Here is a 23,255-nt window from a genome sequence, read left to right as displayed (position 1 = left end):
AGGTTTGGTGCCACTCTGTCACTTTTAGTCAATTTGAGGGTGTGCTCCAAGGTTGTGTTCTGAGCACTAAACTTTCTTGTTGCTTTCAATGGTCTTTCCTCCCTTCCTTCTGCCATATTCTCCTTTCTCTATGTAGAAAGATCTTACCCTTTGGTGTCGGGGTGGTGATTCGCCTTTCCTTCAACGGCGGCTTCAACTTGCGATTGATGTTGTGTTGTCTTGGGCCACCGATCCTGGCTTCAAGTTTTCTGCGTCTAAGACTTGTGATATGACTTACTCGGAAGCGTGTCTTCGTCCCTCTGTTACTTTATGGATATCTCTTTGTGTATAAGGATTCCGCTTAGCTTCTGAGGTTAATCTTTGACACTCGTTTGTCTTGGTCCCCCCATATCTCTTACCTCCAAGCTAAATGCTCTAAAGCCTTTTCCCTCCTTAAGATTTTATCCCATACTTCTTGGGGGCGGATAGGCATACAATCCTCTTTACATTCCTCACTCGTCCTGTCTAAACACGATTATGGTTGCCCTGCTTACTCGTCCGCTTCTTTCTTCTCTTTGCCGTCTTAATGTTTTGCACCACGCTGGGTTGTGCCTAAGCTCTGGTGCCTTTCGTTCGACTTCCGCCCTCAGCTTATATGTTGACACTGGATTCCTTTCTCTCCAGGACCGCAGTGATCGCAACTGTCTTCGCTATCTGGCGCGGTCCTTGCAACATTCTTCCTCTTGCCTGTTTTGTGTTTTGACTTTTACTCCACCTGTAGTTCCTGTTCCTCTTTACCACCTCCCTCTTTCTGTCCGGCTACCTCGTTTACAGGACTTGTTCCATTCGTCTTTCTCATATATCTCCTCGCATTGTTCCTTCATTGCCCCCGTGGAGGGTCCCCCTTCTGAAGTTTTGTATATCATTGACCCGCTTTACTAAAGCTCTTACTCCTCCTACGGTTCTGAAACGTCTTTTTCTTGAGCACTTTTCTTCACACTCCTGCTCCATTTCCATCTTCACCCTATTTGCGTCTATCTGCATCTTCAGGTCTAAGTCTGCAGATGGTGTGGGTTACTCCGTTGATTTTCCTGACAGCACTTATGTGTCACCTCCCTTCGGAGACTAGCATCTTCACAGCGAAACTTTGCTATTCTCTCTGCTCTCCGTCTCCTGCTTGCTCGTGTACAATCCTCCTTTGTGATTGTAGTTGACTCTCGTAGTGCCTTCATGCCTCTCGGGTCCTTTAATCCTCTCCATATGGTAGTCGTCGAGATTCAACATGGTTTGTTTCTTGTCTCTAGTAAATTTAAATCCGTAGAGTTTTGCTGGGTTCCCAGCCGTGTTGGCGTTTCTTTAAAAGAGCGTGCGGACGCTGCCGCTAGAGAGGCTGTCCGCTCTTTTCCTGTTTCCCGTAAAGGTATTCCTTTTTCAGAATTTTATCCGGTTAACCCTTCTTCCATCCTCTCCCGTTGGCAGGGCTGCTGGTCTTTTGTTGTTGGTAACAAACTGCGTACTATTCAGCATTGTCCCCCCCCCCCCCCCGTGGCCTTCCTCCTGCCACCATAACCAGTGGTGGGAAACGGCTCTAGCGTGGTTGCGTCTTGGCAATACTCACTTAACTCACGGTCACTTAATGGAGCGCCGCCCAGCTCCTTATTGTCCAAATTAAGAGGGGCATTGTCCCTCTTACCGTCGTGCATATCCTTGTTGAATGTCTTAACTTCCAGGACAAGCGTGTCCTGCTTTCCTACCGTCCCTCGCGGTCACTTGTTCCTCGATAGAATTCATGGTGAATCGGTATTTTTGATATCGTTCGCCTTTTGCGTTTCTGTTCTCGTATTGGCATCCTTTGTGATAGTTAGGGACCTCTGATTATTCCGCACATTTGATGGTGCTACATAGCCTTCCCGGTTTGGTGCCTACTTTTGATAATTACTTACTTGCATAGTTTCTTTTTCCCCTCCTTATCTCTCTTTTACATTTCTAACCAGTTGTACAAATTTTTAATCCTTTTGTATCAAGCTCTTTCTACCTATAAGAATCTTCAGATCCTTTGTTATCCATTATGGGTTATTAGTATTCGGTCTATTCAATTTGTATGGTATACTACGTACCTGTGCTTTGCTTAAAATATTTTTAAAGTAGGTATATTTTGATTCCACATCGAAAGCTCTTTTTACTTCACCTATCGCTGGGTTTATGTCTCGCTCCAAGACTGGCCCACCCCCCATGCCCAAGACTGGCCCACCCCCCATGCCCAAGACTGGCCCACCCCCCATGCCCAAGACTTTCCAATCTGTTTGACCCAAAATATTTCTTAGGCTATTAAAATTGTCTTTTAGAAAATCTGGCACTTTAACAAAATGTTTTCCTACAGATCTACTTCATTATATGCTAAATCCGGCTTCTTTGTGATCACTGTCCCCTAGCTCACTCCCTATTTCGATGTCATTAATTTGTGTTTGCCTGTTTAACAATAAATGTATATTATTATTATTTACCCGCTTTGGTTCCTTAATGTCTTGAATAAGAAAGCAATCGTCAATAATTCTAGAAAATCTACATTATTCACTGTTCTGTTAACCACTTTATTCCACTAAAATTAGACTCGCATGACACACGTACTGTTAGACCTAGATGCTCTAGATATTTCACCCCATAGGTGCTTTGCTTCCATCCTGTCTAAGTTTGGTGGCCTGCATATAATTCCTATTATAAGATTATTTGCTTTTTCGTTTAATTCTATCGAAATAATTTGTGTGTGGGGCTCGGTTTTGATTCCCTCTTTGAGACTACATTTCAAATTGTCTCCTAACATATTTGGCTTTTCCCCCTCCACGTCTAATATATCTATCTGTGTGAAATAGTTTAAATCCACTTTATTTGAAATTTAGGCAATACTTTTATTTTCTACATTCATCCACGGTTCGGTAAGTGCAATAACATCGATTTTTTTTTTGTGCAGACACGAGCATTTAAATTGTTTTTTTCTTAAACTTCTACTGTTAGTGTAATATACCCTAATTATTATAATCCTGGGGCCCTTCTTTTTCTCTGATTATTGTGCCTATTTGTTTCCCATACATACACACTTTTATTACCTCCTTTTTTCATATTAATTCCCATACAACTACCTATTAACAGTTTAAACCTCAAACCCAAACAAACGCCTCCAACCACTGGTTTCAACGTGTTCACGACAACAAAGCGAACAACCACCCCAGCCCTTGATAGATGCACCCCATCCCGAGCATACATGTCATCTCTTCCATAGAAGTGTTCTCAGTTATCTATGAAAGATATTGCATTTGATTCGCAATATTTTTCCAGCCGGCAGTTGACACCAAGTGCCCCCGACAACCATTCATTTCCATATCTCTTTATTTGGAAGAATGCCACATATGATCGGGATTCCTCCCTTGCTCCTGACTAATTATATGGCTGTCTTAAACCTCTGTATCAGTGCCTCACTCCTAACTCACTCTTAACTCGTTGGAAATGAATTAGTGTCGAGGGCACTTGGCGTCAATTGCCGGCTGGACAACTGTTGCAAATCAAATGCAATATCTTTCATAGATAACTGAGAACACTTCTATGGAAGAGATGCCATGTATACTAGGGATGGGGTGCATCTGTCTAGGGCTGAGTTGTTGTTGCGAACTCGTTGGAACCTGTGGTTGCAGGGGCTTGTTTCGGTTTAAACTGTTAATAGATTGTGGTATGGGAATTGATAATGAGGAAGGAGGTAATAAAAGAATGTGTTTGTAGGGGAAACAAATTGGCAAAATGATCAGGGAAAGAGAAGGGCCTCAAAATGACAGTACACTTAGGGCATATTTTACTATCAGTAGGAGTCTAAGAAACAAAATAAACAATTTAAATGCTCTTGTATGCACGGAAAAATAGGTATTATTGCACTTGCCGAAACGTGGATGTGTAGAAAATAGAGAACAGTTAGCCGAATTTCAAATAAATGGATTTAAACTACTTCACACTAAGATATATAAGATGATGGGGAAAAGCCATATATAATTTTAGGGAAAATTTTAAATGTAATCTCAGAGGGAATCAAAAGTGAGCAACACAAACTATTTGGCTAGAATTTAACGAAAAGCAAATAATCTTGTAATAGGAATTGTATATACAGTCCACCAAACTTAGGCAGGATGGAAGCAAAGCATCTATTGGGGTGAAATATCTGGAGGACCTAGGTGCCTAGTATTTGTGTCATGGGTAACTTTATTTTTAATGGAATAAACTGGTTTAACAGAACAGGGCATAATGAAGCAGAAGATTTTCAAGAATTGACGATTGCTTTCTTACGCAACACATTAAGGAACCAACTCGGGACAATAATATTTTAGATTAATTTGTGTTTCCCTGTTAGTTAATAACATCGAAATAGGGATTGAGCTAGGGGACAGTGATCACAAAGAAGTAAGATGTAGCATAGAATGGAATACATCTGTAGGAGAAAATTTTGTTAAGTCCCAGATTTTCGAAAAGCCGATTTAAATAACCTAAGAAATTTTTTGGGTCAAATAGATTGGAAAGTCTTCGGCATTGGGGAGTAGGCCGGTCTTGGAGGGAGACGTGAACTCAACGATGGGTGATGTTAAAAGGGATTTCGATGTGGATTCAAAATATAATTTATTTAAAAATATTCCTAAGCAAAGGATATTCTAAGCATATGGGAGCCGGTCGGCCGAGCGGACAGCACGCGGGACTTGTGATCCTGTGGTCCTGGGTTTGATCCCAGGCGCCGGCGAGAAACAATGGGCAGAGTTTTTCATCCTATGCCCCTGTTACCTAGCATTAAAATAGGTACCTGGGTGATAGTCAGCTGTCACGGGCTGCTTCCTGGGGGTGGAGGCCTGGTCGAGGACCGGGCCGCTGGGACACTAAAAAGCCCCGAAATCATCTCAAGATAACCTCAAGATAAGGACAGGAAAGTTGTATACCATACAAATTAAATAGATCGAATACTAATGATCCGGAATCGTTAACAAAGGATCTGAAGAACCATACAGTTAGAGAGCTTGGTACAAAAGGATTAAGAATGAGGAAGTCAGTTTAGAACAAGAATTCGAACAGCTGATAAGAAATGTTATAAAAAGAGATAAGGAGAGCAAAAAGCAACTCTGAAGTTCGCAATGCAGGGCAAGAAAAGACCAGTCCTAAAGAGCTTTTTCAGTTATATCGAAGAAAGATTAGGGAAAGGATAGGTCCATTAAAAACTGAGACAGGTCAGATAACGGATAATGACGAAGAGATGAGTAGTATGTTTAATAAATATCTTATCTCTGTATTTACTGAGGAGGAACTTAACACTGTGCCTTCAGCCGAACAAATCTATGGGTATGGACGAAGACAGGTACTGTATACTAGTTTAGCAGTTACCAGGGAGGATGGTATAAAACAAATTGTAAAACTCAAACCAAACAAATCCTCAGGGCCGGACGAAGTGTTTACCAAGGGTGTTTACAGAATGAAAAGAGGAGCTCAGCCAGAAATTGTCTACCGTATTTAAAAATCATTAGTCAGGCAAAATGCCAGAGTCATGGATGGTTGCTAATGGGGTTCCACATTTTATGAAAGGAGATAGATCACTTGCTTCAAACTATCGGCCAATTAGCCTTGAAAAGCATAAATTAATAAATGATTCACAACATAGTTTTACAAATGTCCGTTCATGTTAAACAAATTTGCTATCATTTTATTCCAGCATAGTTGAAGCGGTAGATAGTGGTAAGGTTTGTGATGTTGTGTACCTTGACTCTAGCAAAGCTTTTGATGCAGTGCCACTTGAAAGACTGACTAAAAAGATTGAGACTCATGGTATTGGGGGTGCTATATTAGGTTGGATTAGGACATGGCTATACCAAAGGAAACAGAGTTAGTATAAATGGGGTTAGTTACAGGTTGGAAAATGTTCTAATTGGAGTACCACAAGGCTCTGTCCTGGGAATTTATTTATAACTAGCTGTACCCGTCCATGCATTACTGTGGCTCAGCAACGCATGTGTGTTGCTGAACCAAACCAACCTTCCCCTGTCTCCCAGTCCTCCTCACCATTACCCCCCCCCCCCCCCCCTCCCTGTCCCCTTGTCCTTCCCGCCATCTCCCACTTCCCAATCCAGACATCCTCCCTATCAATTCTCCCTCCCCCATTCCCTCGTCCTCTCCACAATCCCCAACTACCCCATTCCCTCGCCCTCCCCACCATTACCCACTCCATCGAGATTTTCTCGCACAATCGACTAGAGAATGATCCATGACGGAAGTTAACGCCGTCGTCCCTTTACTTTCTAGTGGGTGGTTTGGTCAACATTTATAAATGTTTTAGATTCGGGTTTGAGTAGCAATATTTGCAAATTTGCTGATGATTTAAAAATCGGGATGGAAATAAACACGGAAAAAGACTCGCTATCACTTCAATACAAGATTTAGTTTGTATTTAGATTTAAGTTTAGATTTAGGAAATTCATGGGTAAATACTGGTTTGATAACAGGGTTTTTGATTTGTGGAACCAATTACCGCGTAACTTGGAGGTGGGGTCCCTTGATTGTTTCAAACGTGGGTTCGCTATCTAGCACGGTCCTTGCAACATCATTCCTCTCGCCTCTGTCGTGCATCAACTTTTACCCTCCTGTGGTTCCTGTTCCTCTTCACCGCCTCCCTCTTTCTGTCCGGTTATCTCGCTTACAGGATTCTCTTTCCGTTCGTATTTCTAATATTTCTCCTCGTGTAGTTCCTTCTTTGCCCCTGTGGAGAGTCCCCCTTCCGCAGTTTAGTACGTCCTTGACCCGCATCCCCAAAGCTTTTACCCGCCTACTGTTCTAAAACGCCTTTTCCTTGAGCACTTTTATTCTCACTCCCACTCAGTTTCCATTTTCACTGATGGGTCTAAGTCTGCGGACGGTGTTGGCTACTGTTGTTTTACCTGATCACACTTATATGTGTTGCTTACCTCCGGAGACTAGCATCTTCACAGCGGAGCTTTATGCTATTCTCTCTGCTCTTCGTTTCTAGCTCTCTCGTTGTCAATCTTCCTTTGTAGTTGTTGTCGACTCTCGTAGTGCCCTCATGGCTCTCGGGGCTATTACTCGTCCCCCTCGTGGTCGTCGCCGTCAGCCCCTTCGGGTTGTGAAGATTACTTTTGATGGTAGGACCCTTCCGCCCTCTGTCATTCTTGTTGGTGCCAGTTGCTCTGTCCTGGAGTACATTCCTTCTCCTAGGCTCTGTAGCAAGTGCTGGAAGTTTGGGCATGGTACCCTCCGCTGCTCTGGGACTGTTTCTCTGTCCTTTGTGTAAGGGTGAAGGTCACACTAAGTCGAAGTGCACTTCTCCCCAAGCTTTCTGCCCATCCCTGGCTTTTGAGGCCCATCCTACCTTCTCCCGTGCGTGTATCCATTACTAGCTTGAGGCAGCCGTCCTCAACTTGAAACTTCGGGAGTGTGTATCTTTTTCCGAGGCGAGGCGCCAGGTTTGCCGGCTCCCGCCTTGTGCTTACGTCTCTTATGCTCGCGTGTTGCGCTCTTCCTCTCCTCGTCCTTCCCACCTTCCTCAGAATCACAACCGTTTCCAGGCCTTGGACCCTGATACGCCCACTGCCCCCTCCTCTGTACCTTTGAGTTCTTTCCCAAAGGGTCCTCCTCCTGGTCCTCTGTCTGGGGTTCCCCTTCTTTCTACCCAGTCTGTCATGTCTTCTGTGTCTTCTTCCTCGTCTCCCTTCGATCCTCCTTCCCATCCTTCTCCTCTGTCTATTGACTCTTCCCACCGCCTGTTAGTGTGGGCTGCTGTCCATAGCTCTCCTAACGGACGTCGTGTGTGCTCTCGCTCAGCTTCTGTTGAGATGCTGGAATCCGTTGCCCTGTAAGTGGTTGCTGGGACACCTGTCTCTTTAAGTCAGAAGCGTAAACCTGGCTCCTCTCCTCTCCCTCCTCTCCGGTGGGTAAGAAGGCTTCATTTTCTTCCTCGCCCCCCCCCCCCCTCTCAGCTCGTTGTCGCCGTGTGGGGGCTTAGTGGGCGGCTGCCGGAGTGTGATGCTCCTTGGGACAGTCCTCTGTCCTTTTCTAGCCTTGTGCTCCTGCTGCCGTCCTCTCCAATTCTGCTGGGCATCTTTTTCCTTTTCCTTCTGTTTCGTTTTTCTCCCCCCTCTTCTCCTATCTGCTTGCCGTTTCCTACCGACCTTTTGCTCGTTCTGGTTCTTCCGTTGGACTTCTTCTATTTTGACACCCGGGTGCTTGAGGAGGCATACTCATGCACCCGTAGAACTGCAGTACCCGACGTCGAGAGCGAGGGGAACCTTTTATTGTCAATCCCCACTTCGTCACTGAACCCGATCTCGACGGACTGTCGGTTTCTTAAGGTGGCGTTTGTGGGGCGTATACTCGCGACGCACCCCTAGGAGGCCCCGACAAGATCGGCGATAGCTTCTTGTTGGGTGTCCTGCCTCTAATTGTGGCTCCATGGTGGGTGTGGGGGCACATTCGTGAGTGAATTCTTTCTTTCGTCAAGATGATTACCCCTGCTTCGGCTTCTTCTGGTTTACCTTCTCAGGCTCGTGGGGTGGGCGACCAAGCCCCCGAGTCGGTCCGTATTGGAAGACCGGGCTCTGTAGCCTCCGCTGCATTGGGCTCCGACCTTGCTCCTCCTTTGGCCTCTCTGACTCCTTCCTCTGGCTCCCCTCCCTCCTCTGTGGTTGGGTCGAGCCCCAAGCCCCCAGTGGTGACTACCTCGTCCCCTGGCGCGGCTCCTTCTCTAGTTGTAACTACTGCGCCTTTTAACCCCTCTCTCTCTGGGGGTTCTCACCGCAGTCCTCGTCACGGCCGCCCTCGCTCGATTCCTTCCAGTTCTACTACCTATCAAGCCTTGTTTGGTCCCGCTTCGTGGGCCAAATATTTTGATCTCCTCCCTCTTGATTCTGCGCCTCCTGACGATTTCTCCCTCCATCGACATCTCATTGATTCCGTGGATGCCTCCATTACTTTCAACCCCACTCGTCTCGGTACACGTGTCGTTGCTGCTCCTTCTCAGGATGCTGCTTCCCGCTTGGCTGCCTTATCCTGCCTTGGCGAGACCCCCGTTCGGGTCTCGAAGAATGTTCAGTTGAATGCCAGTGTTGGCACTATTTTGCTCCCGCCCCATGTTGCGACCGGTGTTCGGGACCTGCGCGACTGCCACGACGATATTCGACATATCCTCGCTGCCCAGGGCCACTCTATTCTCCAGGTGGACACGTTTACTCGTCCCCCTCGTGGTAGTCGCCGTCAACCCCTCCGGGTTGTGAAGATTTCCTTTGATGGTAGGACCATTCCACCCTCTGTCATTCTTGCTGGTGCCAGGTGCTCTGTCCAGGAGTACATTCCTTCTCCTCGGCTCTGCAACAAGTGCTGGAGGTTTGGGCATGGTGCCCTCCGCTGCTCCGGGACTGTCTCTCTCTGTCCTTTGTGTGGTGGCGAAGGTCACTCTAAGTCGGAGTGCGCTTCTCCCCAGGCTCGTTGCCTCAACTGCGGTGAGGCCCATCCTACCTTCTCCCGTGCGTGTGTCCATTACAAGCTTGAGGCAGCCGTCCTCAACTTGAAGCACCGGGAGCGTTTATCTTTTCCTGAGGCGAGGCGCCAGGTTCGCCGGCTCCCGCCTTATGCTAATATCTCTTATGCTCGCGTGTTGCGCTCTTCCTCTCCTCGTCTTCCCGCCTTCCTCAGACTCACAACCGTTTCCGGGCCTTGGACCCTGATGCGCCCACTGCCCCCTCCTCTGTCCCTTTGGGTTCTCTCCCGAAGGATCCTCCTCCTGGTCCTCTGTCTGGGGTTCCCCTTCCTTCTACCCGGTCTGTCGTGTCTTCTGTGTCTTCTTCCTCGTCCCCCTCCGATCCTCCTTCCCATCCTCTTCCTCCATCTATCGGCTCTCCCCGCCGCCTGTCGGTGCGGGCGGATGTCCATCGCTCTCCTAACGGCCGTCGTGTGTGCTCTCGTTCGGCTTCTCCTGTTGAGACACTGGAATCCGTTGCCCGGTACGTAGTTGCTGGGACACCGGTCTCTTTAAGTCAGAAGCGTAAGCCAGGCTCCTCTCCTTCCTCTTCCCCGGCGGGTAAGAAGGCTTCGCTTTCTTCCTCAGCTCCTCCTTCTGGCTCTGTTGCTCCTTCCCCTCCCGTTTCAGTGCTTGCGCCCCCTGTTCCTGCTATGGAGGTTTCTTTGGCCCCTGCTTCCCTTTCGGTTGCTGCTCTTGCTGGGGTGCGCTCCTCTCTTTCTACTCCCCCTCTTCCTGCTGCTGTCCTTGACTGCTCCTCTCCGTTGTCTCCTCCTCCTCCTCCTCCGGACCCTGCCCGCCCACCTCTGATCTGTTCTCCCGTTTCCTTCCCTCCGTCTTTGCTCAGTTTACCCATGCCCCCTAACCCTGACTTTGCTGACCCTGATCCCGACCCTGATATTCTTTAACGTGCTCTGTTGGTCTTTCGCCTTTGTTTCTTCCTTGTTCTCTGTTTTTGTCCTTTCTCTTCTCGTCGTTGTCCATTCTTCAATGGAACGTTCGAGGTTATTACGCCAATTTCCTCGAACTCCAACTTCTGGTTTCGCGGTTTTCGCCCCTTTGTGTCTGTCTCCAGGAGCCAATGCTTGGTGCTCGTCCTGGTCGTTTTCGTGGCTATTCCTTTCTCTCCCCCCCCCCAGCCATTGCTGGGGCTTCTAATTCTTCTGCTCTCTTGATTCGGGCTGATATTCCCTTTGTTCCTTTACTTTTTCCTTCGCCTCTCCATTGTTCTGCTGCTCGTATCTTTGTGGGGAAATGGTACACAGTTTGTTCCATTTATCTCCCCCCGAGTGTCCCGCTCTCTCTTCCTGATTTGAAACACCTCCTAGACTCCTTGCCGGAGCCTGTGCTCCTGCTGGGTGACTTCAATTGTCGTCATTCTCTTTGGGGTGACGGTCTGACGAATACCCGGGGTCGCCTCCTTGAGCCGTTTCTCTTCTCTTCTTCCCTGTCTCTTCTGAATTCTGGTGAGCCCACCCATTTGGACTCTCGAACTCGCACCCTTTCTTGTCTTGATCTTTCTCTCTGCTCTTCTTCTCTTTACTTAGATTTCACGTGGCAGGTTCTTGATGACCTCCATGGAAGTGATCATTTCCCCATCCTTGTTTCCTTTTTCTCTTTTTCGCCCTTCCCTCTCTTTCCCTAGGTGGCAGTTTGCTAAGGCGGACTGGACCCTATTTTCCCTCAGTGCTACTCTCTCTGACCTCTCCCTTCTGCCCCTCTCTCGCGCTCTCCTCCTTTTTCATGACACTGTCTTCGACGCTGCCCTCGGCTCTATTCCTCGCTGTTCCTCTCGGGGTCCACGGAAGTGCGTTCCCTGGTGGAATGCGGACTGTGCTCAGGCTGTCTGCTGTAAGCGTGCAGCCTGGAAGAAGCACCGCCGTAGGCATTCTTGCTGGAGGCAAGACGACCGATTCTTTTCTTTTCTTTCGGAAAGCGAGTGCGGTGGCCCGTAGGGCCATCCGTACGGCTAAACGTGAATGTTGGGCATCTTATGTCTCGACAATTCCGTCCGAAACCCCTCTGGCCCAGATCTGGAAGCGTATCCGCAAGATAGCGGGTAAGTTCGTTCCCGATGTTTCACCGGTCCTTCACCTCCATGATACTCTTGTGGCGGACCCGTTGCAGGTCGCTTCCGAACTGGGTTCCCACTTTTCTTCTGTTAGCTCTGGTCTTCATCTTCCCCAATCTTTCCTTCTTCGTAAACCTGTCCTTGAGTCTCGTCCTTTAGATTTCTGCACTCATCTTCAGCTTCCCTATAATGATCCCTTCTCTCTCTCTGAACTTCGTTCTGCCCTGGCCCTCTGCGGTTCTACGGCGGCGGGCTCCGATGGTATTCATTATGACATGCTTCGCCATCTCCCTCCGAGCACGTCTCAGGATTTACTGAGTCTGTATAATCGGATCTGGGAGTCATCGTCAGTCCCTGAGGACTGGCTCGATGCCGTTGTCCTCCCTGTTCGCAAACCGGGGTCTCTGGGTACTTCCCCTAAGGACTTTCGCCCTATTGCTCTCACAAGTTGTGTCTGCAAACTCTTTGAACGTATGGTTAACGTTCGTCTGATGTGGTTCCTGGAACACCATCACCTCCTCTCCCCTTCTCAATTTGGTTTCCGCAAGTGCCGCAGCACGACAGATGTCCTGGTGAACTTGGAGGTCTATATTCGTACTGCTTTTGCTGCGAAGACCTCCGTTGTTGCCGTCCTTTTTGACCTAGAAAAGGCTTACGACACCACTTGGCGTTATCATATCCTATCTCAACTTCATTCTTTTGGCCTTCGTGGTCATCTCCCTCTCTTTCTCCGCAGCTTCCTCTCTCGTCGTTCCTTTCGGGTGCGCCTTGGTAGCGCTCTGTCTCCCTCTTTTCAGCAATACGAAGGTGTGCCCCAGTGTAGTGTTCTGAGCACTACTCTTTTTCTGGTTGCCCTCAATAGTCTTCTTTCCTCTCTTCCTTCTGGTGTCTTCTCCGCTCTCTATGTCGATGATCTTACCCTTTGTTGTCAGGGTGATGATTCGCCTCTCCTTCAACGCCGGCTTCAACTTTGCAATTGATGCCGTGTCGTCTTGGGCCACAGGTCATGGCTTCAAGTTCTCTACTTCTAAGACTTGTGCCATGACTTTTACGCGGAAACGGGTTGTTCTTCGTCCCTCTTTGTCACTTTATGGTCATCCCCTTGAATACAAAGATTCCGCGAAGCTTTTGGGGTTATTCCTTGACACTCGTTTGTCTTGGTCTCCCCATATCTCTTACCTCCGTGTTGAGTGCTCTAAAGCCCTTACCCTCCTTCGGGTCTTGTCCCATACTTCTTGGGGGGCAGATAGGCGCACTCTCCTTCCTTTACATTCCTCTCTCGTCCTGTCTAAGCTCGATTATGGTTGCCCTGCTTACTCGTCTGCTTCTCCTTCTACTCTTCGCCGTCTTGATGCTTTGCACCATACTGGGTTGCGCCTCAGTTCTGGTGCCTTTCGTTCGACTCCCGTCCTTAGCTTGCATGTTGACACTGGCTTCCTGTCTCTCCAGGACCGCCGTGATCGCTACTGTCTTCGCTATCTTGCGCGGTCCTTGCAACATCCTTCCTCTCGCCTCTGTCGTGCTTTAACTTTTACCCCTCCTGCAGTTCCTGTTCCTCTTCACCACCTCCGTCTTTCTGTCCGGTTATCTCGCCTACAGGATTCTCTTTCCGTTCGTATTTCTGATGTTTCTACTCGTGTTGTTCCTTCTTTGCCCCCGTGGAGGGTCCCTCTTCCGCGGTTTTGTACATCCTTGACTCGTATCACTAAAGCTTTTACCCCTCCTACGGTTCTAAAACGCCTTTTCCTCGAGCACTTTTCTTCTCACTCCCGCTCCGTTTCTGTCTTCACCGATGGGTCTAAGTCAGCGGACGGTGTTGGCTACTCTGTTGTTTTTCCTGATCGCACTTATATGTGTCGCTTGCCTCCGGAGACTAGCATCTTTACAGCGGAACTTTATGCTATTCTCTCTGCTCTTCGTCTCCTGCTTTCTCGTTGTCAGTCTTCCTTTGTGGTTGTTGTTGACTCTCGTAGTGCCCTCATGGCTCTCGGGTGCTTTAATCCAGTTCATCCAGTAGTTGTCGAGATCCAGCATTGGCTGTTTCTCGTTCACAGTAAATTTAAGTCGTTTGAGTTTTGTTGGGTTCCCAGCCATATTGGCGTGTCTTTAAATGAGCGTGCGGATGCTGCCGCTAAGGAAGCTGTCCGCTCTTGTCCCATCTCTCGTAAAGGCATTCCGTATTCCGACTTTTACCCGGTTATCCATTCCTCAGTCCTTACCCGTTGGCAGGCTTCTTGGTTGTCTGTTACTGGTAACAAGCTACGTACTCTTAAATGTTGTGTTTCCTCGTGGCCGTCCTCCTTCCACCGTAACCGGCGGTGGGAAACAGCTCTAGCGAGGTTGCGTATTGGCCATACTCGCTTAACCCATGGTCACTTGATGGAGCGCCGCCCTGCTCCTTATTGTCCTAGTTGCATTGTCCCTCTTACGGTCGTGCATGTCCTTCTTGAATGTCCTGACTTCCAGGACGAGCGTGTGTCTTGCTTTCCGACCGCCCCTCGCGGTCACCTGTCCCTCGGTAGAATTCTTGGTGACTCGGATACTTTTGGTATCGTTCGCCTTATGCGTTTTTGTTCTCGTATTGGCATCCTTGGTGATATTTAGCGCCCTCTGATTATTTTGCGTCTTTGATGGTGCTACATAGCCTTCCCGGTTTGGTGCCTTCTTTTGATAATTACTTACTTACTTACTTTCCGACCGCCCCTCGCGGTCACCTGTCCCTCGATAGAATTCTTGGTGACTCGGATACTTTTGATATCGTTCGCCTTATGCGTTTTTGTTCTCGTATTGGCATCCTTGGTGATATTTAGCGCCCTCTGATTATTTTGCGTATTTGATGGTGCTACATAGCCTTCCCGGTTTGGTGCCTTCTTTTGATAATTACTTACTTACTTTCTTCCTCGCCCCCTACTTCTGACTCTCTCACTCCTTCCCCTCTCATTTCGGTGGTGGCTTCCCCTATTCCTGCTATGGAGGTTTCTTTGGGCCCCGCATCCCTCTCGGTTGCTGCTCTTGCTGAGGTGCGCTCCCCTTCTTTCTACTCTCCCTCTTCCTGCTGCTGTCCTTGGACTGCTTCTCTCGGTTGCCTCCTCCTCTTCCTCCTCCGGACCCCGCTCGTTCTCCTCTGGTCTGTTCTCCCGCTTCCGTCCCTCCGTCTTTGCTCAGTTTACCCATGCCCCCTAACCCTGACTTTGCTGACCCCGATCCCGACCCTGATCTTCTACATCGTACTATGTTGCTCTTTCTCCTTTGTTTTTTCCTTGTTCTCTGTTGTCCTTTCTCTTCTCGTCGATGTCTATTCTTCAATGGAACGTTCGGGGTTTTTACGCCAATTTCCTGGAACTCCATCTTCTGATTTCGCGGTATTCGCCCCTTTGTGTCTGTCTCTAGGAGCCGATGCTTGGTGCTCGTCCTGGTCGCTTTCGTGGCTATTCCTTTCTCTCCCCCTCCTCCCCAGCTGTTGCTGGGGCTTCTAATTCTTCTGCTCTCGATTCGTTCTGAAGTTCCCTTTGTCCCCTTACTTTTTCCTTCGCCTCTTAATTGTTCTGCTGCTCGTATCTTTGTCGGGAAATGGGACACCGTTTGTTTCATTTATCTCCCCCCCGAGTGTCCCGCTTTCTCTTCCTGATCTGAGACACCTACTGGACTCCTTCCCGGAGCCTGTTCTCCTGCTAGGTGATTTAAATTGTCGTCATTCCCTTTGGGGTAATGTTCTGACGAACACCCGAGGTCGCCTTCTTGAGCCATTTATCCTCCCTTCTTCCCTGTCTCTTCTGAATTCTGGTGAGCCCACACATTTGGACTCTCGGACTCGCACCCTTTCCTGTCTTGATCTTTCTCTTTGCTCGTCGTCTCTTTACTTAGATTTCATGTGGCAGGTTCTTGATGACCTCTATGGCAGTGACCATTTCCACATCCTTGTTACCTTTTTCTCGTTTCACCCTCCCCTCTCCTGCCCTAGGTGGCAGTTTGCTAAAGCGGATTGGAATCTATTTACCCTCAGTGCTGCTCTCTCTGACCTCTACCTTCTGCCTCTCCCTTATCTCTCTCCTCCTTTTCATGACAGTCTTTGACGCTGCCCTGTGCTCTATTCCTTGCTCTTCCTCTCAGGGTCCACAGAAGTGCGTTTCCTGGTGGAATGCAGACTGTGCTCAGGCTGTTCGCTGTAAGCCTGCAGCCTGGAAGAGACCGCCGTCGGCAAATGCCCGATTGTTTTAATTTCTTTCGGAAGGCAAGTGTGGTGGCCCATAGGGCCATCCGTATGGTTAAACGTGAATGTTGGGCATCTTATGTCTCCACCATTACGTCTGAAACTCCTCTGCCACAGATCTGGAAGCATATCCGCAAGAGAGCGGGTAAGTTCGTTCCCGATGTTTCACCTGCCCTTCACCTCCGTCGTACTCTTGAGGCGGACCCATTGTAGGTCGGTATCGAATTGGGTTCCCACTTTTCTTCTGTTAGCTCTGGTTTTCATCTTCCCAATTTTTCCATCTTCGTAAACATGTCCTTGAATCTTGTCCTTTAGATTTCTGCACTCGTCTTCGACTTCCCTAAAACGATCCCTTCTCTCTCTTTGAACTTCGTTCTGCCCTGGCCCTCTGCGGTTCTACGGCAGCGGGCTCCAATGGCTTTCATTATGAGATGCTTCACCATCTCCCTCCGTGCACGTCTCGGTATTTACTGAGTCTGTACAATCGGATCTGGGAGCCGTTGTCAGTCCCTGAGGACTGGCTCGATGCCGTTGTCCTCCCTGTTCGCAAACCAGGGTCTGTGGGAACATCCCCTAAGGTCATTTGCCCTATTGCCTTAACAAGTTGTCTGCAAACTCTTTGAACGTATTGTTAATGTTCGTCTGATGTGGTTCCTGGAACACCACCACCACCTCTCCCCTTCTCAATTTGGTTTCCGCAAATGCTGCAGCACAACAGATGTCCTGGTGAACTTGGAGGTCTGTATTCGTACTGCTTTTGCAGCGATGACCTCCGTTGTTGCCGTCTTTTTTTACCTGGAAAAGGCTTACGACACCACTTGGCGATATCATATTCTATCCCAGCTTCATTCTTTTATCCTATGTGGTCATCTCCCTCTTTCTCCGCAGCTTCCCCTCTCATCGTTCCTTGGATGAGGCTTGGTACCACGCGCTCTGCCTCTTTCAGCTATACGAAAGTGTGCCCCGGGGTAGTGTTCTGAGCACTACTCTTTTTCTGGTTGCCCTCAATGGTCTTCTTTCTTCTCTTCCTTCCAGCGTCTTCTCCGCTGTCTATGTCGATGATCTTACTCTTTGCTGTCAGGGTGATGATTCACCTCTCCTTCAACGCCGGCTTCAACTTGCGATTGATGCCGAGTCGTCTGGGCCACCGATCATGGCTTCAAGTTCTCTACTGCTGAGACCTGTGCCATGACTTTTACTCGGAAACGGGTCGTTCTTCGTCCCTCTTTGTCACTTTATGTTCATCCTCTTGAGTACAAAGATTCAACGAAGCTTTTGGGCTTATTCTTTGACACTTGTTTGTCTTGGCTCCCCATATCTCTTACCTCCGTGTTGAGTGCTCTAAGGCCCTTGCCCTCCTTCGGGTATTGTCCCATACTTCTCGGGGAGCGGATAGGCTCACTCTCCTTGCATTACATTTCTCTCTCGTCCTGTCTAAGCTGGATTATGGTTGCCCTGGTTACTCGTCTGCTTCTTCTTTTCTTCACCGTCCTGATGTTTTACACCATACTGGGTTGCGCCTCAGCCTTTTGCTCGACTCCCGTCCTCAGCTTGTATGATGACACTGGCTTCCTATCTCTCCAGGACCACCGTGATCGCTACTGTCTTCGCTATCTTGCCCGGTCTTTGCAACATCATTCCTCTCGCCTCTGTCGTGCTTTAACTTTTACTCCTCCTGCGGTTCCTGTTCCTCTTCACCACCTCCCTCTTTCTGTCCGGTTACCTCGCTTATTGGATTCTCTTTCCGTTCGTATTTCTAATATTTCTCCTCGTGTTGGTCTTTCTTTGCCCCCGTGGAGAGTCCCCCTTCCACAGTTTTGTACATCCTTGACCCGCATCTCTAAAGTTTTTACCCCTCCTACGGTTCTAAAACGCCTTTTCCTTGAGCACTTTTCTTCTCACTTCCACTCCGCTTCCGTCTTCACCGATGGGTCCAAGTCTGTGGACGGTGTTGGCTACTCTGTTGTTTTTTCCTGATGACGCTTATATGTCGCTTACCTCCGGAGACTAGTATCTTCACAGCAGAGCTTAATGCTATTCTCTATGCTCTTAATCTCCTGCTTTCTCGTTGTCAATCTTCCTTTGTAGTTGTTGTTGACTCTCGTAGTGCCCTCATGGCTCTCGGGTCCTGTAATCCGGTTCATTCAGTGGTTGTCAAGATCCAGCATTGGCTGTTTCTTGTTTACAGTAAATTTAAGTCGGTTGAGTTTTGTTGGGTTTCCAGCCATTTTGGTGTCAATTTAAATGAGCATGCGGAAGCTGCCGCCAGGGAAGCTGTCCGCTCTTGTCCCATCTCTCATAAAGGTTTTCGTTATTCCGACTTTTACCCGGTTATCCAATCCTCCATCCTTACATGTTGGCAGGCTTGTTGGTCTTCTGTTACTGGTAACAAACTACGTTCTCTTAAGAGTTGTGTGTTCTTGTGACCGTCCTTCTACCACTATAACTGGTGATGGGAAACGGCTCTCGCGAGGTTGCGTATTGGCCATACTCGCTTAACTCATGGTAACTTGGAGCGCCACCATGCTCCTTATTGTCATAATTGTGTTGTCCCTCTTACGGTCGTGCATATCCTTGTTGAATGTCCTGACTTCCGGGACGAGTGTGTCTCGTTTTTCGACTGTCCCCCATGGTCGCTTTCTCTCTCGATAGTATTCTTGGTGACTCGGATACTTTTGATATCGTCGCCCTATGCGTTTGTTCTCGTATTGGCATCCTTGGTGATATTTAGCGACCCCTGATTATCCCGCACATTTGATGGAGCTACGTAGCCTTCCCGGTTTGGTGCCGCCTTTTTGATAATTACTTATTTACAGAATTCAGTCATATAAGTAACGTGACTACGTGTGTACTTACAGTACACACCTGATTGTATACACTTACAGTACAGGGTTGAGAAGAAAGTTATAAGTCAAGTATGTAATTGTTTTCCAGGTTGTAAATGATGATATATAATTGACAAGTTTTAATTGATGTTATAATTGTTCAGGTTTTGATGGATGTTATATTTATCGTCCAAGATGTGAATGATTGTATTATTGTTGTCCAGGATGTGAATGACAACTTAATTTCCTGGATTTTGAGGGACGTTACAATTGTTATATGGGTTGAATATTGTTATAACTGGTTGTACAGGTAGTGGATTATAATTTATTGTCCTGGGTCTGAAAGATGGTTTAATAGATATCCAGGTTGTAAATATTATAGTTGGTTCTCCAGTTTGTGAATGATGTTATAATTTTTGTCCAGATTGTGACTGACATAATTATTGTCCAGGTTGTGAATGATGTTATAATTATTGTCCAGATTGTGAAGATCGACGCCTTTGCTGGAGCGGGCAAGACTACAACCCTGCGTCGGTTGTGCCAAGAGCGACCACACACCAGGTTCCTCCTGCTTCTTCCCTCAGTGACACTCGCGGAGCAATGTTCACAAACATTCCCCATCAATGTTACAGTGACCACTGCTGAGTCCTTGGCTTTATCACACATTGGAACACAGTAAGTTGGACCTAGCTGGTTACATTCATACTATATAGCTATCTCGTGGCCTCACTCACTACAAGGCTGCCTGGTGGCTACACTCGCACTACAGGTCGCTTTGTAGCTACTCTCACACTACAGGTCGCTTTGTAGCTACTCTCACACTACAGGTCGCTTTGTGGCTACTCTCACACTACAGGTCGCTTTGTGGCTACTCTCACACTACAGGTCGCTTTGTGGCTACTCTCTCACTACAGGCCGCTTTGTGGCTACTCTGACACTACAGGTCGCTTTGTGGCTACTCTCACACTACAGGCCGCTTTGTGGCTACTCTCACACTACAGGCCTCCTGGTGGCTACACTCACACTACAGGTCGCTTTGTCACTACTCTCACACTACAGGCCGCCTTGTGGCTACTCTCACACTACAGGCCTCCTGGTGGCTACACTCAAACTACAGGTCGCTTTGTGGCTACACTCACACTACAGGCCGCCTTGTGGCTACTCTCACACTACAGGCCGCCTTGTGGCTACTCTCACACTACAGGCCGCTTTGTCTCTACTCTCACACTACAGGCCGCTTTGTGGCTACTCTCACACTACAGGGCCGCCTGGTGGATACCCTCACACTACAGGGCCGCTTGTTGGCTACACTCACACTACAGGGCTTCCTGGTGGCTACACTCACACTACAGGGCTTCCTGGTGGCTACACTCACACTACAGGGCTGCCTGGTGGCTACACTCACACTACAGGCCGCCTTGTGGCTACTCTCACACTACAGGCCGCCTTGTGGCTACTCTCACACTACAGGCCGCCTTGTGGCTACTCTCACACTACAGGCCGCCTTGTGGCTACTCTCACACTACAGGCCGCCTTGTGGCTACTCTCACACTACAGGCCGCCATGTGGCTACTCTCACACTACAGGCCGCCTTGTGGCTACTCTCACACTACAGGCCGCCTTGTGGCTACTCTCACACTACAGGCCGCCTTGTGGCTACTCTCACACTACAGGCCTCCTGGTGGCTACACTCACACTACAGGTCGCTTTGTGGCTACACTCACACTACAGGCCGCCTTGTGGCTACTCACACTACAGGCCGCCTTGTGGCTACTCTCACACTACAGGTCGCTTTGTGGCTACTCTCACACTACAGGTCGCTTTGTGGCTACTCTCACACTACAGGCCGCTTTGTGGCTACTCTCACACTACAGGCCGCTTTGTGGCTACTCTCACACTACAGGGCCGCCTGGTGGATACCCTCACAATACAGGGCCGCTTGTTGGCTACACTCACATTACAGGGCTTCCTGGTGGCTACACTCACACTACAGGGCTGCCTGGTGGCTACACTCACACTACAGGGCCGCCTGGGGGGGGGGGGCCACGCGACCACAATACAGGGCAGCCTGGGGGGGGGCCACGCGACCACAATACAGGGCCGCCTGGGGGGGGGCCACGCGACCACAATACAGGGCCGCCTGGGGGGGGGGCCACGCGACCACAATACAGGGCCGCCTGGGGGGGCCACGCGACCACAATACAGGGCCGCCTGGGGGGGGGCCACGCGACCACAATACAGGGCATCCTGGGGGGGGGGGGGGCCACGCGACCACAATACAGGGCCGCCTGGGGGGGCCACGCGACCACAATACAGGGCCGCCTGGGGGGGCCACGCGACCACAATACAGGGCCTCCTGGGGGGGCCACGCGACCACAATACAGGGCCGCCTGGGGGGGCCACGCGACCACAATACAGGGCCGCCTGGGGGGGGGGGGCCACGCGACCACAATACAGGGCCGCCTGGGGGGGCCACGCGACCACAATACAGGGCCGCCTGGGGGGGGGGCCACACTCGGACTAGAGCCTCACACTACAGCTCTGGTCCTGATGTAACATTCTCTGAACCTTTTACTCAGCAGTGCTGTTGACGCGTGCTTGATCCTAACTCCGTCTGTCTTCTTGGACTTGGAAATGTAATAGTCATATATGAACTTGCCTACAATACAATTGCTGGCAGTTGTACTAAAGCAACCTCCTGCAGATTTCCAGGTTAATGAGGAAGCTATTCGTCCATACCAGTCTTTTCATCAGTATGTTGGACAGAACAAATATATCTCAATATTTAAAGATATTTGACCTGCCAATGTTTACACAAGGGGTTTCAAAAGAGCAACAGATTTTATTGTCTGGTTTGGAAGAATTTATTATTCAAGAATGTTTTGTTCTTTTGTTTTTCAGATTTTCCTCAATTAATAAATTGGAGGGCACAGTTGGTATCAATGATATAGCAAAGATCATGTTAAGTAACCACTTAAGATTCAGGTAAGACCAGTAATCAGGTAAGAGTAATAAACAGCAGGATGCGATAACCTGAAATATGGTAATTAAAATACTTCATCATTTGCTTGATGTAAAATTTAAATATTTAATCACAAACACTAGAGAATTAATGTGTGAAAATCTGCTATAATGTTTCGACATCATAAAATTAGAAAGACATCATAAAAAGTAAGGTGGGACGCCATGCAACCTCTGAAGAGTCAACCAACACAACACTTGTACCCCCCTATTAGACTATTTTACAGGAACTTCTTTCCGACGACTCATAAAACGAAGGAAAGGGTCCTAAAAGATATTGTAGATAGGAACGTCATCCCTACAGACAAAAATCTGAAAATATAATTGATAATTTATTATAAAACTAAAACTGCCAATCTACTCGTGAAAAACTCCCCAGACACAAAGCATAACGCTTTGAAGGAGACCAACGTCGTCTATGCTTTTAAATGTCCTCTTGGGGACTGTAAGCCCCAAAGAACTCAGTATATAGGCAACACGACAACGTCTCTTTCCAGGCGACTAACAATACTTAAGCGACAGGGCGCCATCAGTGAACATATAATCTCTTCTCGCAACCAGACCATCACCAGAGAAATCTTGACAACAAAACCGAAATCATCGATAGATACAGCGATAGCAGGAGACTCGACATCAGCGAGGCACTACACATCAAAAAGTCACCTCATCCAAAACTGTTGTAACATATCACCTCACCCAAATGCGAGTATATAAGACAAAAGCTGTTTAAATATTAGCATAGTAAAACTCTGTTTAGTGTTTGCAGGTTATAGTTGTGTGTGTGTAAACTAAAGTCTTTGAAATGTAATAAGTTATTACGAAATGCGTTCGTGTTGCGTCAGACTAGAAATTAAAATGAATTTTGGAGAATTGATTTTTCAATTACCATCAACAGTATAAAGAAACATAAGAAATATTGAGAAAATTCGTGTTAGTTATTAATCTTACTTTTTCGGTCATATTCAAAAATAAATATATATATATATATATATATATATATATATATATATATATATATATATATTATATATATATATATATATATAATATATATATATATATAATATATATATATATATATATATATATATATATATATATATATATATATATATATATATATATATATATATATATATATATATATGTGTCGTACCTAGTAGCCAGAACGCACGCACTTTGCCTACTATGCAAGGCATGATTTGCCTAATAAGCCAAGTTTTCCTGAATTAATATATTTTCTCTAATTTTTTTCTTATGAAATGATAAAGGTACCCATTTCATTATGTATGAGGTCAATTTTTTTTTATTGGAGTTAAAATTAACGTAGACATATGACCGAACCTAACCAACCCAACCCAACCCTACCTAACCTAACCTATCTCTACAGGTTAGGTTAGGTAGCCGAAAAAGTTAGGTTAGGTTAGGTAGTCGAAAAAAACATTAATTCATGAAAACTTGGCTTATTAGGCAAATCAGGCCTTGCAAAGTAGGCTGAGAAGTGCGTTCTGGCTACTAGGTACGGCATATATATATATATATATATATATATATATATATATATATATATATATATATATATATATATATATATATATATATATATATATA

The 23,255-nt window shown here is 47.4% G+C and overlaps 1 protein-coding gene across 2 annotated transcripts in view; it reads left to right on the top strand.

The window, feature by feature from the left end:
• Positions 1–23,255, top strand: part of LOC138373317 (F-box DNA helicase 1-like) — a 106,944-nt gene that overhangs the window by 48,588 nt on the left and 35,101 nt on the right. The window contains exons 2-3 of one of the 2 annotated variants that reach the window (XM_069339507.1): positions 19,105–19,298; positions 21,525–21,608. In XM_069339507.1, the coding sequence (XP_069195608.1) occupies positions 19,105–19,298; positions 21,525–21,608 (278 nt within the window). The remainder of the gene's footprint in view (positions 1–19,104; positions 19,299–21,524; positions 21,609–23,255) is intronic. The other variant, XM_069339508.1, reaches the window with a different exon arrangement.

The sequence above is a fragment of the Procambarus clarkii genome, chromosome 41 (assembly GCF_040958095.1).
Source record: "Procambarus clarkii isolate CNS0578487 chromosome 41, FALCON_Pclarkii_2.0, whole genome shotgun sequence".
Taxonomy (NCBI): domain Eukaryota; kingdom Metazoa; phylum Arthropoda; class Malacostraca; order Decapoda; family Cambaridae; genus Procambarus; species Procambarus clarkii.
Note: the sequence above shows the minus strand (reverse complement) of the source record. Positions and strands in the feature narration are given on the sequence as shown.